This window comes from Megalops cyprinoides, chromosome 11 (assembly GCF_013368585.1).
Source record: "Megalops cyprinoides isolate fMegCyp1 chromosome 11, fMegCyp1.pri, whole genome shotgun sequence".
In the NCBI taxonomy this organism is placed as follows: Eukaryota; Metazoa; Chordata; class Actinopteri; order Elopiformes; family Megalopidae; genus Megalops; species Megalops cyprinoides.
The window spans coordinates 20036519-20056014 of NC_050593.1; the positions used below are offsets into that span (position 1 = coordinate 20036519).

At 42.5% G+C, this 19496-nt stretch overlaps 1 protein-coding gene across 2 annotated transcripts in view; it reads right to left on the bottom strand.

Moving 5' to 3' along the window:
- Positions 1–2296: 2296 nt before the first annotated feature.
- Positions 2297–19496, bottom strand: part of tbl1x (transducin beta like 1 X-linked) — a 33467-nt gene continuing 16267 nt past the window's right edge. For both annotated transcript variants that reach the window (XM_036540264.1, XM_036540265.1), the window contains 14 exons: positions 13319–13421; positions 11109–11254; positions 10289–10508; positions 7635–7767; positions 7314–7455; positions 6909–6972; positions 6626–6723; positions 5621–5681; positions 4982–5103; positions 4654–4728; positions 4187–4314; positions 3888–4053; positions 3159–3260; positions 2297–2515 (listed from right to left, as the gene is read on the bottom strand). In XM_036540264.1, the coding sequence (XP_036396157.1) occupies positions 2489–2515; positions 3159–3260; positions 3888–4053; positions 4187–4314; positions 4654–4728; positions 4982–5103; positions 5621–5681; positions 6626–6723; positions 6909–6972; positions 7314–7455; positions 7635–7767; positions 10289–10508; positions 11109–11254; positions 13319–13376 (1542 nt within the window). In that variant the 5' untranslated portion in view covers positions 13377–13421 and the 3' untranslated portion in view covers positions 2297–2488. The remainder of the gene's footprint in view (positions 2516–3158; positions 3261–3887; positions 4054–4186; positions 4315–4653; positions 4729–4981; positions 5104–5620; positions 5682–6625; positions 6724–6908; positions 6973–7313; positions 7456–7634; positions 7768–10288; positions 10509–11108; positions 11255–13318; positions 13422–19496) is intronic.

The window sequence follows — 19496 nt, forward strand, 5'->3', positions numbered from 1 at the left end:
TTTTTTTTTCCCGGAGGAAGGTGACCTAAAACCTTGGACAAGGGTGAGAGAAAGCAGCCATGGCACCTCTTCCACACTGGGCTTCTCAGTGTGCTGACCTGGCAACCCATCTGATTTCAGTCTGACACAGACTGTAACAACAACAGAAACCAGACGGCCGCTCTTAGCATCTGAGGCCAATACAAACCACAGAGCACTGTCCGCATATGATGCAAGTTAAAAACTACTGTTCAATTTTAGTGAGGACAACAAAAAAAAAAAAATCCTAAACAGACCATATTATCTGAGAAAGTGCACTTAACATTGTTCTGAGATTCCCTTGATGGAAACAAACTCAAGGGGAACACAAAGAACATGTTTGTCAGAGCTGGGAATTGCATGGTTAAAAAAAAAAAAAAAAAACGTATCTCCCGTGCTTTCGTGAGACCTCAAGTGACCACACAGCAGACATGCGATAATAAATCTAAATGCACAATCATAGCTGACATAGGAAAAAAAAATGTATCCCTGTCCTGAGATTACAGGGAAACACACTGACCAATCACAGCTCAGAGAGACAACAGCAGGAACTCCATACGACCAATCACAGCTCAGAGAAGCTACAGCAGGACTTTTGCTTAACCATTAAAATTGGCCTGAATAAAGCTGAAAAAAGTATAAAAAAAAACAATAAAGTCACAGCAGGAGTTCTGCTTCACCACATAGTCTGTCTGCTAGATCAAAGATCTGCTACAGCAGGATTTCCACTCGATGAACTACAGTCATTGGAGGTCACACTAGGAGCACTTCTGTCACCCCAGCTTTGAAGTTGGTCAGCCCGTCGGCCCATCCTGCCATAGTCCCAGGACTGCTGTGTCAATCACATCTTTTATAACACCCTGTTAGCCAAATAAATTGCCAAGACAGACCTTCTTTTGACACACATCCCACTTCTTCGAAACCATTTAACACTCCCCAGTGCTGCACACAAGCAGACTTAATGAGGATCTGTCAGCAGACATGGCTCTATAGGCTACCTGAAACCCTGCTTAAAACCTACTTCAATCTAACAGAACTGAGATGGAACGGAAACCAAAGAGCACTCCAGGACCGCCCCTGTCCATTCCAGGCTCGAGACAGCTCTGTACAGGGACTGCGCTTCATAGCTTGACGTGCAACTGAAGCGTAATTTCCTGGCTTGAGCCTAGTCACTCAAACTTCAATAGAGGCAACTCTGGTCCCAGAAATTCTGTGGACCCCAGACCTTCCTCTGTGCTACCCAGGGGGTGCAACACACCAAGTTAAGCAGACAATCTAAGAAGGCGGCTGAAAACATTGTGTTTGACAGCTCTGTCCTTGCCCAGTGCTCACCAGGGAAAGATGAAACCGAATATTGAGACTTGAGGATGACTATTATGTGTACTGTGTATGAACATATACACAGTATATAAATGTGTGCATTCCTCTAATTTACAAAACTTTACATTCATTAAATTTACATCCGTAAGGGAGATAAGAGATAACACACCTGAAAAAAACTGCTGTGTCAGTATGAATATCCAATTTTTTAAAAAAAAATTTGAATTAAATGCTTTGCTTGAACAAAAAAGAAGTTAGTCTGGGCAGTTTGCTTCTTCATTTAACCATCATGTTAATAAATGAATGTGTGCACAGAGCGGCTCCATCAAACTAACCAGCTCTCAGAAGTTCAGTTTAAAGCAAAGAAAACCAGAGAGTGACACATGGAACAGACTATTCCCCATAGAGGAGAGGTTGGCATCCTTCAAGTGACACACGTGAGAATGCCACCACAGCTTTAGAAATGACACTCAATACGATATCATCTCTTTTCTGACAAAGGCATTCTGTTCGCCTATAACCATTCCCTCTCAAAGGTTAATTAGAAAAAAATGTGTTTATTATACCCCCCCCCCCCCCACCCCAAAACAAAACATACTGGTCTTTTTCCTTGACAAAATCTTCTGTCTCTATGAGTGCCACACAACAGCTATAGAGCAACAAGGCCCAGAATGTACTTCCACCACCTAGCTTCTCAGAGTGACAGAATGGTGTGATTTGTCCCTCTCCAGTCTCTTGGAGGGACAGCAGCTTCGCTCTGTGGTCTCTCTTCAACGCGGCAGGCGAACACCCCAGACTGAGGCAGGAGTCACAGTCAGATCTCTCATCCCAATCACAAACTAACACCCCCACCCCCAACCCCCAACCCCCACCCCAAGTCTCCAGATGGGGACCTTTCGTCTTATTTGGTTTTTAGGACTTTGATTTTTTTTTTCGTTTTTTTTTTTTTTTTGGCACAGCTGTTTGGGTCCTTGCCATTCATCCGCATCTGTTCCCCGAAGGAGGCGCCGGGTCTGCGTTGCCGCTGAGAATGTGTTTGCCGATGTTCAAGTGGCTCCACAACAGTGATGCTGGAAACCACCATGGCAAAAATGGGGGAGGCATTTTGCCACATGTTCCACGGACCATCTTTAAAATCACCACCGCGATGCTATTTTCGAAGGTCAAGAACGCATACCTGTAGAAGAAAGATACAATGGTAAACATATATGTAATAGCTAATGCATACATATACATGTACCTACCTACTTGTATGTTGCCAATCCATTCATTTTTATAATTTTTTCTTATACCTTTTATGTATAGCTATACACCATTCATTTATAGATGACGTCCTGCATGTTTTCGGATTCTACACAGTTTTTTCATCTTCCGGTCTTCCTGCATCGCGTCTATCTACTTTTCAGCATCACCGTTGATGCAGTCTACACATTGTGCTGATAGTGTCATCGCATCACCATGACAAATATGTTCTTTTGGAATAGAGTCAGTTTTCTAAAGGAGAGTAAGAAACCACTTCATTGTAAATTAAAGCCAAAAACATGTAGGACGCTTCTCCACTGTTGGAAATATGGACAGACACACTGTGCAGCCCAACATGGAAGTCTGCCATGGCTTCATAATGTCCAACTCTGCAATAAAAATACTGTGCAAACCATCACCGGATGACTTCAGAGATGACACAGGGTTATAGCATACGGAGCGTCCTGAGGTCTTCTGTAACATTAATGATACCTTTCAGTCAACTCTCTGAAGACATCTGAGATGACACAGAATCATGATACATTGGACTTGAGCCACTTGGTCCCACTGGGACTTACCGAGCCATCTGATGCACTGGCCCCAACTTTGTCCCCCGTGCTGTTCCAACACACTTCAAAAATGCCTCCGGTTCCCCTGTAGCTGTGGACTAATGCCCCACTCTGAAACACAACAGCAGACAGTCACGACCTGGAGAACAGCAGCCCAACATGTACCACAATAGCGCTGCAGCTGCTATTCAATCCAGCAACCTTTTGGTTTCTAATTATGTCAGGAGTGGCAAATCTGACCCCCAGTTTACCACATACCACTGTCAAAAAACTATGTACAGTTAAAATGTTCTCACAATTATAATAGTTGAATAACTTATTATACTGAGAACTGTTACATGTCCATCCATTACTATCCAATAATTTTTATCACTTCATATGATAAAAGTGTGGAGGTGATGGAATGGCTATTATCTGAGGTTCAATTTTTTTCACAGGTTTCACAGGACTATAACTGTTTCCAATCACGCCATTTACCCAGCTGGTAACAGTTGGGTTTTTCCTCCCTTCACACTCACTTCAGGAGCCACAGATAGGAAGGTCTGAAAGACCACTAGTTTGGCCACCCCAGCACTATGCCCAGTTCCTTTATATAAACATGCTCTGGCAACTTCATCATTAACAAACAAGACATTTGACTGTGAAGGGCCAGGCTTCATTTGTAAATGTGCCCCAACTGCAAGCTCCAGCTATAGTGGCACACTGCCCTGGTCATCTGGATCACGGGTGGCTTCTCACCGTGGTGTTCCAGATGTGGACGCATTTGTCGAAGGAGCCGCTGGCCAGGTACTTCCCATCGGGGCTGAAGGCCACGCTGTACACGGGCTCCTGGTGTTTGGTGAGCGTGTGGATGCAGACGCCGCGCTCCACGTCCCACAGTCTCACCGTAGAGTCAAACGACGCGCTACAGGGGGGAACAGTATCACATAGGTCACCTCAATCTGTGTGAATAGGCTCCATCACGCATGTGACAAAATGCTAAGTCTGGAGTGATTTTTAAAGTATTCCTTGCAGAAACACGAGGACCAGGGCCCCACCTGGCCAACATGATGTTGGAGTTGGGGTTGCTGGTGCCTGGCCCAGTGGGGCTCCACTTGATGGTGTAGATCTCTTTACTGTGGGCCTGGAGGTCATGCACACAGGAGTCCTGCTTCATGCTCCAGATCTGGTGGAAAAAAAGATAAGCTGTCAGAGCAACAAGCACAAATCTTCCCCCAAGTGACCACTACCTGCTTTTGGTCACAGTTGGTCCAAATGAAGGATGGTCATTTCTGGATTTAGAACTAAAATGAATCTGGATGATACACAAAATGAGACACTAAAACAGACTAAGGACCCGGGTATGCCGATCCTGAACAGACATCAGAGTGAAGTTTGTAATGTAGCCCTACTTGTAAGCCTGAGTGGTGTAAAAATGGCGTTGGCCAGTGGGAAAGCCAATGTCACGTGGCACACTAGTGAACAAGCGTCCTTAATCCCTGTGAGTACCAGCTGGTGGCCTAACCTTTAGGGTCATGTCATCAGAGCAGGAGGCCAGCAGCATGCCGGATGGATCCCACTTGATTGCGTTGACTTCGTTCTGAAAGAGAAGATTCAGCTGGTTATCAGTTTGACACAGGACTCGCCGCGCCTCATCAAGCATGGCCTCGGCAGGTCGAGGATGACACCCAGCCAGCATCATCGCTCCAAACAAGGGTCATCACACTAACATCAGGGGTTATATGCAACACATGTTAAATACTGTGACTGCACAGGAAGATCCATGCGCCCTGCCGCTACAGCATAACAGTGCTTGCCCTACATCAACATGCCCCTAGTGGGCCTGCTCTCACCGAATGTCCCTGGAAGGTCTTTAGGGGCCGGTCGCTGCCGAGTCGACACACATGGATGCACATGTCTGTGCTGCAGGAGGCAAAGGTGGTGTTGTTCTGCCAGTCAACGTCCAGGGCAGGTGCTGCAGGGGCACAAGAGGAGACTCCCGTCAACTTATTGTTTCTGTTCATGTTTGGTAAAATGTAATGAAATATTTCCAGGGTGGCTGAGATAATTTGGTAATTAGAAGTGTTTCACCCTTGACTGTGCAGACACTGTAGCTGAATCTTCACACTCCACAAATACTTGCAATCAACTGCTCTTAAAACTTTCACAGCTACCATAATGCTAAAAAAGACTGACTCAAAACGCAGCAGGAGCTGACAAATGACATGTGCCTTGTAATTAGGCAGACACAACGGATGGCAATATTCTCCACAGTCTAAACCATTCTGCTGCAATGGCAGAGTGGAGGGAGCACATCACCACAGCAACTGACAGAGGATGCATTTCAGCCAATGGGAAGAGACGGTGACACAATGGCCTTTGACAGAATGGCAGATGCTGTTGCCGGTTCTCTGAGAGGATCTGATTTGTATGTTCCGGATACAGCCTGGTGTCAGTGTGCTGGGATCAGTCCGCAAAGCACCGAGGCCCACCTGAGTGGAAGGGGAACTGCTGCTTGGCTTCACCCGTGTGGGCGTCCCAGATGATTGTCGTCTGGAGAGGAGGGCAAGAGGCATAACAAAGTTAGTGTTGTATTCAGGCACACAAAAAACATCCTATACAGACCAATTCAATGACATAGACTAGTGGATAGCGCACTGGGCATAGATATTAGCAAATATACTGAGAAATTTTATTGGATTGCTCTTGTAAAAAAAAACATAAATGGGTTTCAAAACCATATCTATGAGATTGAATGGGTACTGTTCCACCCAATTGCAAGCAACAAATGTGAGACTCTTTCAAATGACCTGGGGCATGTTCACATACATAAATCAAGGTTGCACTATATGTCCCCTTTAAATACAGAGGTATTACCCAGCTATTTTATCTTTAAATGATTTCTGTGCACAAAGCACAACTAAGGTTGAATATGACTGCTGCTGGCGCTAGTCTCATGTATCTTTCTTATAAGTCATTTATGTTACAGACCTCCGGCGCAATCTCTGTGAAATCCAAAGGCAATCCAGAAGGTAAAGAGCAATAGAGCAGCTCAGGAAAAAGATGTTTATCATTTTTTAATGCTTGGAAAAATGTATTACGGAGCAGTGTATGATGCACTACAGGCTGTACCTCATATTTTACTGCTCTTAATGGTGGAGAGAAATTGAGCAGAACGGAAACAGTACAATTTTTTCTTCTTGTATAATACAAACACAGAGCTCATGCCCTATTTATCATGTGAACATGGGCTGGTGATGGGGGGGGGGGGGGGGGGGCGTTAGCATGGTTGTGATAGCTTTGTAAACTACCTTTTGCATCAAAGAAAATTACACTGCAGCAAGGGTTACTTTTCACTTACATGAACCACTGAGTATTTGAAGGAGAGAGACCAATCAGCGTGAACTACGCTGCACATATGAGTACAACATAATCTACCTTGATGAAAGAGAATATTATTCCCCGAGGGCAAAGACAAAGGAGATGGTATTACAGACCTTGTCCACTCCAGCGCTGAGGATGCAGTTTCCCTTCTTGTTCCATTTCAAGGCAAATATAGGGCCTTTGTGTTGCCCCAAAGTGCTAGCCAGATTACCTGCAGAGAATTACTAATGAGATTTCCTTCTTCTAGTCAACAGTTTCAGCTGTAACAACAGACTATCCACATGAGGGGAGATGTATGCTGAATTATGACCAGCCAGGAAGGGGAGGTCTAAAGATGAATTAAAGATGATGATGATCTCATAGTCAAAGCCAGTGGAGAGGAATTCAGAAAAATACCATCTTTTGTCCATATCCTCGCAAAGCCATCGTAAGATCCTGTTGCTAAGAGTGTCCCGTCACTCTGTTGTCAAGATAAAATGAATGAATCAAACGCATGTACAGGCAAATCACAACAAAAATGAGATAGCATCACAGATGTCACAGATATCCTATATCATGGCTAGACATTCAGCTCCAGGAGCTTGTCACTCCTCTGGACTCGTGTTTGTGTTAATGGTAACTATAGATATTTTGTTTTAGACCAGCCTCCCTTCAAGAATGTTCAAAGCAAGCCAGTAAATCAAATAAATATTTATAGTATCAACAATGAAAGAGACAGAGCTTTCAATACGAAGTACACCAAGGTACCTGCTCAAAACGCAAAATATAATAAGGTCACGTCAGAAACCACTGATCACTCACATTCCAGTCCAGGGAGGTGACGTCCTTGTTGCTGGGGACGTCCTGGCCCCCCTCTCGGATGCAGTGCCTGAGCACCAGCTGGGTGGAGCCGCTGGTAGCGTTCTCATTGAGGTTCCATATGCGGGCGGTGGAGTCACCGGACCTGAAAGCGGACACAATGCAGAACGTTAGTCTCAGTGGACCTACGTCACACATTGCTCTGGACTGTTCTGAGTGCGAGATGTCCACACCTGTTACATCACGGGGTTGGCCTGACTACACACACACACACACACACACACACACACACACACACACACACACACACACACGCCCACATACCCAGAGGCCAGCAGGTCGCTGACCGGGTTCCAAGCGCAGATGAAGACTTCGGACTCGTGTCCCCTCAGCACAGTGGCCTGGCTGGCAGGGATCTCCACATCGCCATCGATCTCCATGGCCTCCGTGTGGTTATCTGAAAGCAGACATCCACACGTCTCAGTTCCACTCGTCACTCCGAGGACGTGACCTTGGGACGAATTCACATCTCCTGTTTCCATCAAATCCTGCCACTGTTCTGCTTTCTCTCCCAGTCAGCCAGTTTGGGGTCCTATTCTGAGTTCTGAGGGAAATGGATACACAAACCTCTATCGGTATCTTTCAGTCTTCAGCCTGAGAATCAAATCACCAAACACTAACACTAAATATGTGCCAAGCCTTTTAAAGCATAATTCACAAATTTGATAATGATTCTGCTTTTATACTTTAACTGCTTTGGTTTTATTTCAATAACCATATAGAGTATAAAACTAGAACTAGAAATATAAGTATAAAACTAGAAAACAAAAACTAGACGGGTGTGACTGGAAGGTCATATATACGTGTGCAAGGGCCCTGCAGTACTTCATTTTTAATTGTGATTAAAAAGGCCAGTGAGAGAACAATTTCTTTAATGTGCTTTCTACCTGATAAACATCAGCACTTGAATATGACCTGAAGAGTGTAAATGTTACATTTGGTTTCAAGGCCTGCATGAACAAAAGCTTGCTGTGGAATGGAATTTTAAGGATCCATGCACTTTTTTATATTCTCACAATCAAACTTTCCATTTCAGTGTAAAACTGGGCCCATGGAGGCATACATATTTTTAAAATATTGCATTTGTATCAACATCTGTGATTCAACTGGTAACCGAGTTCATGTGAAATACGTACCCTCTCATACTTAGTTCAGTCCGTGACTGAAATGACTAAGGCTTGGTCATCTCATTACTGACCCAAGAGCCTCTCCTAAGTGTTTTTTCAACTGTAATCTGGACAGGATCTACTTACATTAGCATCCAATATCTGTGCATCTTGAGTCTAGAGGTTTACCCTCATAACCTGTTTGCACTGTTGTGCTGGAATCAGACTCCAGGTTCCTGTTTTATTCCCTTTTCTCTTTAGACAAACCACATCTGCTTAGCCCACCATGGATACTTATGCTGGCCAACTAACAAACAAACTGTGGGCAAAGTTGGCAAGCTATGCAACTATATCATTTCTGTCTATGAAAAAGCAAACCACCATTCTGTCTGTTCCTTTCCATTTCATTAAAAGAAGAAAAACCTCAAACTTGGGAGTGAAACTTGTTCAAGCTACTGCATAGTATTTTTCTCTAGCAGAGGACTTGGCAGTTGGCAGTATCAACCACCATGACTGTTCAAATATGTGAACTCATGTGCTACAGCTCTGGCTGTGGATGAAGCAGCAGAAAAGCAATTGTGCCACACCAAATTGGCTCCTGCCTGCTTCCAGCACTACAGCAGAAAAGGGATATTTGTACAGACTTGTTGAGTTTCAGTCCATCTGCCGCTCGAAAATGTGAATGAATGTAGAAAACTGTATCTTATCTAACTGTAACCATAAAATGAGAATGGAATTACACTGGTGTATGGACTTAGGTGCTTTTCCACTGCTAGTACTTAAGACAGAGGACACTGGAACCATGAATACAAACGATGAAAGAGAATATAAGTTGTTACAATTCCTGATGAAGTTTCCACTGCATTTCCTTAACCACACCTGGCTGTAAGCACCCATCCTAAGGCCTAGCCAGCCGGGGTGACTGAAATGCATCAAAAGTTGGCAGGCAATCTTATGGCACGGAAAACAAAAAAGTAAATATATATGTAAAAACATTGCTAATAGTACAAGAATCAAAACAGTATAGCAAGTTAAAACACCTTAACATAGCCATTCACTAGAAATTTTCCACTGTCACCGCATAAATTGTTCCCTGCTGAAGTTTAGACTGAGATAAGTGCTTTAGCTGTTCTGTCTACACTGAGCAGTGACTAAGCTGCTGTGACAAGCAACAGTGAACTTTTGAGCAAATGGTTATTTTAAGATTCTAGCAATCTGTGAAACGGCTTAACAAAATGATAAACCAAAGATAAAGTACTCAATACTTTAATGAATGCATCAGCAAGTACTTTTCCAAAAACAGCTAATCGCTAGCCTATCTGCCATCCATTTAAAATAAATCTGATAAATGTCACTTTATTTACTGCAAGGCAGACACACCAACACCCATAATGCCAGATCCAGTTAACTGAAGCAGCCTATCTGACCAGGTGAAACAAGTACTGCACAGGTCTAGATCCTGCCTCATGGTTCTAATTCAAATGGAGGAAAAACCCAGAATGATATTACAAAGGACTTTACATCCTTTGAAAGCCACACCAGACACCATTGATCAATAAGAACACACACTCGGTGTAGGTTCCTGGTGTTAGTGACAGAGTTCTGGTCTCTATATAAGCAGTTCAGGACATAAAGAGTTTCAGTGATATAAAGGTCCGTGGTAGGAAGATAAATTTTAGGGTAAAGTATTTTTGTTACTGTATAAAACCTTTGAGGACAGCATGTCACACGTGGGGTTGAGCGGGTTGAGTTCCCATGTAAAATCAGTACAGATACAGCGCTGCAGTGGGGGGTTCTGAGCCCTGCCCTTACTCATAGGGTACGCTCCATTCTCCTCTCCATTGACAGTGGCCTCCCCGTTCTTGGGCGCGTTCTGTTGCACGGCGCCTGCAGCAGTTGCCATGGTGCCAGCGGCCTGTTGCTGGGCCAGCTTCTCGCGGAAGGCCTGTTGCCGTGTCTGCACGACATCTGGCATCACCGCGTCGATGAGAGAAAGAGACTCGATTGGCCGACCATCAAAGACCGTGCCGTCCTGCCAGGAAAAGAACAACAGTGGTCACGTTAAGCCCATGCAGTACAACAGACAAACTGTTTTATATATTAGGTTTACCTAAGTACAATATATACAAGTACAGTATATACTTGCACTCTACAACAGTAAACAGATTTACTACAACTGTGACGGTTGACTGAATTTCATGGATCACAAATTTGACAGCAAACTTTCACCAAAATATGGACATACTAAATATAAATAGATATAAAATAAGTAATTTAAATATAATAGCTTAAAGACCCCTCGCATTTGTTAACTTTTAACATCAAAGGACCATTTCATATTATACTTCTATTCATTTAACAGAGGCATAGCCCTCTTGAGAGAAAAAGAGACTGATCCAGTCACTAGATAACCTTTGCGGAAATGTTCAAGTACTGTAGCAGCATATGTACTAAAGATTCACACTTGCAACTTGAAAGGTATAAGTCAGGTTCTCTAATCACAACAATAACCGGCCGACCGCTGCTACTGATAATGAGCCGAAATCCAGATGAGGACTGTCAATAACTCCCCTGGAGATTTCAGCCTTCTCTAAACACCGTGCTTCCCCACCTCCCTTCCCTGAGTGCTCACCTCATTGATGCTGATCTCAGCCTCCACATACTGGAGACCCTTCTGCAGGATTGAGATGAGGGCAGCAGGGGGCACTAGCGTTCCGTTGATGTTGGACTGGCTGATGTGGCTCTCGATGCCGAAGGTGAATGCAGAGTGGGAGAAACCTGGAGCGTGCCGTGCAGACATGACAGGTATATTAATACGCGCCGTGCACACAAACATCAAGGAAGCGCAGATATGACGGGCCAGCTGCACTGACCTCAGCAGGGGCACAGGAACAGTCACTCCAGCTCTCATACAGTTCAGTGGCCCAGCGGCCTGAACACGGGGCTTAACAACCTGCTAAGGTCGCTACAGTTGGCTGGTCATACATAACACAGACTACACCTCAACACCAGGCAAGTCTCAACACAAATATGAAAAATAAAAAGCACCTACAACTGCCTCTGTGCACTTCGTTATACAGGCTGACTTCAAACAAACATGCTCCAAGTAATAAACTTGCATGAAAGAAAGATATTTACATTTTATTTTACTGCACAACCAGAAGAAATATCACAAATGAGGGAGGAGGGGAATAGAAATTTCATTTGCTGATTTCTACTTTTATTACCATTTGTCATACTGTGGTAAGGGATGCTTCTGAACATGAGAAAGAATACTGCTCCTTGCAGTTATGAGCTGAAGGGTCCTGTACATTCTCATGCTGACAGAGAAGCCTCACTCATTAAAGCCTTTTCATATGGGCCAGATCTGAAAATAGTGGGCAAAACATCTTCCACCTCCCATGGGCAAAACAATATACAAATAAGCAGCACATGTACATGTGTGTCTGTTTTGGTTACATTCTTAAAATATGCATAGCTCTAATTATGTACAGAATAAAGCCTTATTTTTGGTAAACAAACAATTTGAGTCCACAAGCGATGATAACTGGGAAACCAATATAACGAATAACAGCGCATATCGCGGTTACTTTTATGCACAGATCCAGTGTTCTGGATATACAGAATAACATTAAGTTTACTGAAATTGTAATTAGTTAAAATTTGTGATTGATATTACTATTATCATTTTGTTTCTCAGTGATTAAAGGGCCAATGGAAAGCCCATGGCAGGCTGCACTTGGGACTCCAGCTGTTAGATGAATAGTCCTGTATTAAAGTGCTAACTACCTAGCATGAAACCTTTGATTTCAAGTAAGCAGATTCAAACCCATTACAAATGACTGCCACTTAATATCACACTACACTAAAATGCTAATTACATGTCATTTCACTGCCGCCAACTTAACTACCATTAACTAATATTAAATTATTGCGGTGGCAGTAATCATAAAAGGCACCCGTCAGGAGACCATGGAAGCTTCTTTTTAAGTGAACTCTGGGTAATTCTGTACTAAATCATTAGTTCCCTGCGCTATTATTGCACAAATACAGTATATAGGTATAATCGGTATACATCAGTATACATAATTCCCACAGCAAGTTTCAAAACATACACCAAACAAATACAGAACTTTAGATTTAAATTTGTAGACACCATACAGGTGTACCATGAAAAAAATGGGGCATTCATTGGAGGGTCCATCTTTGCATTTCAGTATCTGTTCATACATCATACAATTACAGTCAATATCTGACTGGCCAGTTTCTGTCAGTACATCACAAAAAGAGTAAAACTGAATGGACTACTCTGATACCAAACCAATATTGTTTGCATAAAAATATAAATCTAGATCTGAGCCCTCCTTGTTAAGCAGTACACATGCTTATTGGCCTAATAAATAATCTTCCATAATTTATTTGCTCAAATGATGACGGCTTCGCTCCTTCTCTGTTACCTCCATCTCTGCCAACTGTAAATTCATATTCTGGGTCACAAATATGTTGTGAGCCAACCAGAAACGCAAACCTGAATAAACTTAATTACCTTTTTCGCAGTGTTGTGGCAAGTAATTGTTGCATAGATGGTAAGGATAATAGGGTCAGAATAGGGTCAATAACCAATTCGATCCAAGTAATTATAGTAATTGTGACTTCAGAGCCACATTAGACGATGTGCAATCAATTATATAATTAAAGTCAGGGTTGACATAGTACTTTACTTCAGCTAGTAAACAAGACAACAAGCCACAGCACACTAATATGTTCATTTTCAACATCCTCTGTACAAGACAGTGCAAATAAGGAAAACACTGTTACATGGAATTTAAAAGATGGTCTTACCTGATTCCTGGAGATACCGATAAACCAAGAAGTTCACTTCATCGCTGGTTATACTCATCTTAGCCCACCTCAGTGGATGAGGTCTGTATTACGGGTGGGCCCACTGTAGAAAGACACAACATACAACATGTTCAACATCTTGCAATTTACTTTGCAGTAACATACAATGAAATGTGTCAATTAGAAGATTTCGCGCAGGTGAACTGTAAGGACAATTTGGCCAGCATATATATGTATACTGAAAAGCAATATATGATATAGTCTGACAATGAGTGATGCTTCCTTGGTGACATCATCAGGACTGAGAGGGTGCCCAGGGTGGTCCAGAGATGCCAGGCCATCAATCAACAGCCACCAGCCACAACATGCATTCCTCCCAATCAGCAGAAATCTATGACTCCAACTGAGGCACTCCACAGTACAAGGATACTAATCCTGCCCATCGCCCATCATCTCTAATTCCTCACGGTCAATAGCATGGTCAGAGTTGAACCAACCGAGAATGCCTACGACTGGGCTGCTTAACCAGTTTTCCAGAGCCTGTATTTCTCATTCTGCCACCTCACTGGACTGGTCATTTTTATTCAGCCTGAGAGCTGAGTGCCCGCCGTTTTCCAGAGGGACACGGAGCAATGAGGCTGCAGGACTTTCATTACATGTAAACCAATATGAGACCGCTGAGCTGTGAAGGCTGAGTTATTTCTGTTGGACGAGCTCCTCAGAACTGACACTGGCATCGTCACAACCAGCTCACACGTGCAGCCGCTTACAGGAATTCACGTTAGCATCACAATGAAAGGGGCCATTACAAATGTGGCATACGATAAATAAAAAAAGTTTTTAATCAAAAAATAGACATCAATCAAAGCAGATCCAGATTTATTGCGTAAACTATTAAGACCTATATTCAGGCTCTATAAGCCACTTTGCTAAATTGAAAGACTCCACTGTCATACTGCATCATAAAGGACAAATTGCTTCAAGCTACTTATCTTCAATGAATTTAGAGAAAGGGGAATGAAGACATGATGGAATACATGGTAAGGTAGTTCTTTTTGTAAGGGGAGGGCTCAGTATGTCTGTGTCCTGTTTACAGCTGAATTGGTAAAGTGTAGCTCAGCACCCTTTCAGTAGGAAAGTACCTTGGATGCCTAAGCTATCCTGCGCTCAAGTTAGGTAGGTACATTCTGTTAAGTACAGAGAAAAACAAATACTCCACATATACCTCTTTTAGAAAGAAAAAGTATTTATTGTACAAAATCGCTTTTCACTTCAATGGACTTCATCAGGGTCCACTGCAAGCAACGGAATCTCTCTAGATGACCAGCACACATGTGGTGACCTCCTTGTCTACTGTTTGGTAGTCTGTGACTCATGTGAGAAATGCCATTTGTGGCCCTCTCCAGCGGCAGAAATATTACTACGTCCTGTAAGGTTTCCTGCTCTCTTAAAACATCACAAAAATGGAGGCAGGAGCATTTCTAGCTCTGAGTTCTATTTTTTTTTTTTTCCATTTGACCTACATTTTCAAAGCTCTGGGCTGCGTGCAGTGTTCCCACACATTTCAAAGTCGTGAAACTGATAAATTTTTTATATCTACTAAGACAGTCTTCCTCCTTATGAGGACCCGATTATCAGCCGTCTACATTTATGTTCACAGTTTTCGTTGGTAAACATCTTCATTCTAACTTTTGGACTGGGTCCTTTGAGGAATCTATTCCTCTTAGAACATTCACCTTCTTCTAATGCAGAGTGATGTGTAATATATCAACTGGAAAGTGGTTTCTTGAGTTTCAGTATGTTGGTACCCAAGGTAGTATATGACATGGTCAAGAGACACATTCAGAAACTCACTAGCCAGGTTAAATGAAACACTTTCAGTTGATTTATGAATTAGGAATGTTTTGGCTATATCAGAGACATATCCTTTGAACAGGGCTTACTTTAATCATTTGATTAATAGCTCTCACTCTCCACAGCCACCAACAACAATTAAAATAATCAATTCCACTTCCAAATGCCAGACATACCCAAATCTCTGTCCCTGACCACACGGTTGAAAACCCTTTCATATATAAGGATATTATTATAAGGATTATTACAAGGATAAAAAATTCAACACAGCTACTGAATCAATAACGACATATCAAGATTTTACTTAATTTTACACAATCCAAACTTCACATGTGATATACAGTTATTTTATCTACCTAACATACATTCAGCTTGGAATGTTTAAAATGGACATTTCTGACTTAACCTGTGAGTGCTGCGGCTATAAGTGACTGGCTGTCGCATTAATAATTGTAAAGAAGGGGCTTAGTCAAAGAGAATGTTCGCAATAGTGTGGACAGCACAAACCTGCCTAGACATTGGGAATGAAAAGAATGAGCAACTGTAGACCTGGCTTAAGTTTTGTTACAAGAATAGTGTAATGTTCAGTAAGTGTTTGTTGACTATCTTCTTCTATGCAATTGCCTATAATTCTCTACTGCTCAAATTTGGCAAGATGTAGAAAAACCGTATGAATCGATCATTAAATGAGTTTAAGCAATTACAAATAATTTTCTTGTGGCAGTCATTGTGTGGCTGAATGGCTCAATAGCTAGGCTGAATGCTTTTGCAGTGGAGGTTCCTTGTATGACAAGGGGCGATACGAGGAGAATGAGTTTTTTTTAAAGGCACTGCTAGGAAGCTGTTAAAACAGCTGGGAAATACTGTGTCAACCTATACTTGTCATGTTACATTATTTCTTGCCCTGATGTTTTTCATTAATATAAACCCCCTCTAACAGTATTTCAAATAGTTGAATGTTAGTGGAAGTAAACTCTCAAAACTAATATGGAACACTTTGAATTTTATGGTTGTTTAACCACTTTTAACCTGACTAGGTTACGAGTACCACAGAAACTGACACCCTTTCCTTAGTAAGGTGTTTACCATTTACATGTGCATCAAATCATTTCCAGAGACCTATTTCAACAGCGTTTCAGAAAAAATCATGAAGATAAACCACACGAAACGCAGGAAAGACCATCAAAGTTATTGAAAAAAAAAAACTGAGCTGCTCTTTAAAAACTATAGCTCTTGGTGCTTCTTAGCCGATTATGACAGAACACACATAGCATCACAGACCTATATGCAAGCCTACGGTTCAGTCAAAGGCAGAATGGGGAAGGAGAGACGATCAGCCAGACAGCTGGACAGCTGGACTAGCAGATGAATGGATGGATGCATGCATGTGCGCACAGACCTCAGGCCTTGTCAATGCAAGGTCTCTCAACCTGAGAACATAAACGGATGGGCACGGGCCAGAGAGGAGGCTGATAGTAGGCTGAAGGTAGTGTGGTGTGAAGGAATGCACTCCAGTTTCACACCAATCAGCCTCCATTCCGTATGCTCTCAGAACTCCACCATATGCTCCAGAGCTTCCCTCTGGTAGCATAGCAACAAGCGAGAACCAGCGAGTAACAGACACAGAGCGGCGTCCTTGCATGCTGCAAGCAGGGCTGAGCACGCAACTCCACATGAATAATTCACCTCAGGGGCCTTCTCTTTTTTTCATAATCCCCCCTGCTTCTTTGATTGTGGTACTGTATAATCTGGTTTACAGAGACGCATCGTGAACCGAAGATATCTTACACTTGTAGCGAAACCGGTCCCCTTGCCCCCACTCCTAAAACAGCCAAATGTGTACAAGACTAACAAGGAAATATCGGCAACCTTATTTTTCTCCAAGCTTGACAGAAATGAAGAAAGCGCTGTGTTGACCGACTGAATTTCAGAGTAGCAGTATGAGTCCAAATATTCATACTAAAGCAACAAAAACCTGACCCTGTTTCCACATCTCTGTTAATAGATGTCTGAAATGGGGTCACGTCCTTGCCTCCGAGTAATGTTTATTGTTTGCTTTCTATTCTGCATCACAAATTGAAATTTACATAAGCAGCAATGTATTTTCAACAAACTTCAAAACAAAACAACTTTCAACTTGGAAACGATTTGGTGAGGGACTACTGTAAGTAGCACCTCCTCAAAGGTCGAAACTCCTAAGCCCTCTGGCGGAGACCAACATAGTCTTAAAGCCTTTTCTGGATTCCCACTCACCTTGAAATTACTTGGGTACAGCACAGGAACACCTGTGAAAAATGGGGACTTAGTAGGGACATTCTAGCCTGACTGAAATTTCACTTAATTATTAGAGCCCACAATTAAATAAACTGATAGTCACAGTCAAGAAAGAGCCACTGGGGGAGACAGGCAGGAAGGCCAGCCTCAGCACTGGCATTTAGGGCTATGAAAAGATGGAGAAGCTAAGAGGCTGTTTGCACAGTTGCCTCCTCTTTCCCTTCATACGTCTCCTTATAACATAGCGGAGGATCAAGAAAATGTTCCATACACTTTCCACTTCAGTGACAGGAAATGCTTCTGTTGAGAAGTTTGACTTTCTAAAAATTTTTTAAAACAATGTATTACCAGTCAGGACATGACTTATATTGAACATTTTATTTAGCCAATTACACAACTGTGCTATGGCATTTGGTGAATGATGCAAGGAGCTGTACTAGGGCAGTCAGTTCTCCTGAGAAACAGAGGACTGAGGCAGAGAGTATTCAGAAATATCCTGTTTATTTGAATTGTTTTCAATTTATTTGACACAGCGTGTTCCAAAACTCTGAGCAGACATTTTCCAGTGTAAAATGGAACAATGAAGTGTTCACCGTTTTTTCCTCAAAAAGAAAATAATGCAGGGTCACAACCTCCTTCTGGGGCTGCAACACTAAAAGGACTGACAAATCACAAGCCCACCCCCCCTACTTACTCCCCGGAAATTGAGAACAGTCAATGGGAAGACGGCAAACGACATGTCAGGCGCTGAGGTTTTTGTCAAGAAACTCCCAAATAATTTCCTGTTCTCTGAACACCACTTTGTCAACCTATACACTGAAGTTCACAGAATATACAATAAAACATTCACTGGGTGCAATTTAATTAAAAGAGGCACCATGTGAGTCTTCTTGTCTGTACATTTAATTTGATTTGAAATATTTCATATTTGACCATTGAGGATATTTGCCCTTGGAGAAGGCTCTCCTTCATTCAGTGCCTCCTTTCTTAATTTTCCCACCCCTGGTTATGTGCTTTCTAAAGAACACGGAGTAAGGAAGAAACAAACTGCTTCATGTTTATTCAGGGAATAAACATCTTTCAGGTTTATTCCCATCTTCCAAGCCAGCCAATCTAATAACCCCAGGTGCTCAGTGGCTCGCACATGATTTTAATCTGTGTGTCAGTGGAAATAAAATAAAACTAAGCCCTGGTGGGCCATTAAGTCTACAGCCATTTGAAAACCTCATACTGCGCTGTCAGGAAGTGAAGAGAACAGTGTTGATGAGGTCTAGAGCCAAGGGGCCAAAAGACCACAACAGAAATCTTAACACACACCCTTTTTCATGGGGTTCACAGTGCAAAACATGGCCCCTGCATATCTATTTTTGTATTATATGACCTACTTCATCAAGATTATAGTTTAGCATTACAATAAATGCTACTGATATGCATCCTGTGTGCCAAACGTTTTACATTAAGAGTAGCGGTATACAATACAACTGAATTGAATTCAAAGTAAGGGGAAATAAATGTACTTTTCTTTGGTTTCTGATTTGATCCAGAGGATGTGATCTGGAAAGAAGATATGAAAGGGTTTTGTTTTGTTGCAGAATCATTTATGTGGGGCTCTGACTGTCTGAGAAAGAACAGACCATTTCATTTAAATGGAAACGATAGTCTTATTAACTGAACAAACTATCCTCCCACTTCTCGTCCATGTTCCGCCGTTTCGTCTGGGCTCCTGGAGGACTCTCTGTTATACTGCTGTGCTCTGTGATTAATTAGCTAAAAGGAATGGCCTACTGAGGATCTGTGCATAAAAGCAGGGAGTTTTTTTCCCTCATATGCCCACTGCGCTTCAATACCAAACAACTTAAAATATAATTAAGCAGCCAACCCTGCAGCAGTGCGCATCTCAAAAGGACTTTGCTTACACCCATACACCAGGCGAACACCTTCTGTAAGACCTGTCACTGCCTACGTTTCACTCATCAACATGTGACCTCTTCGAAAGAAATGCTCCTCGTAAAAGCTTTACTACCTATTAACATGCTGTTGAGAGGGAATT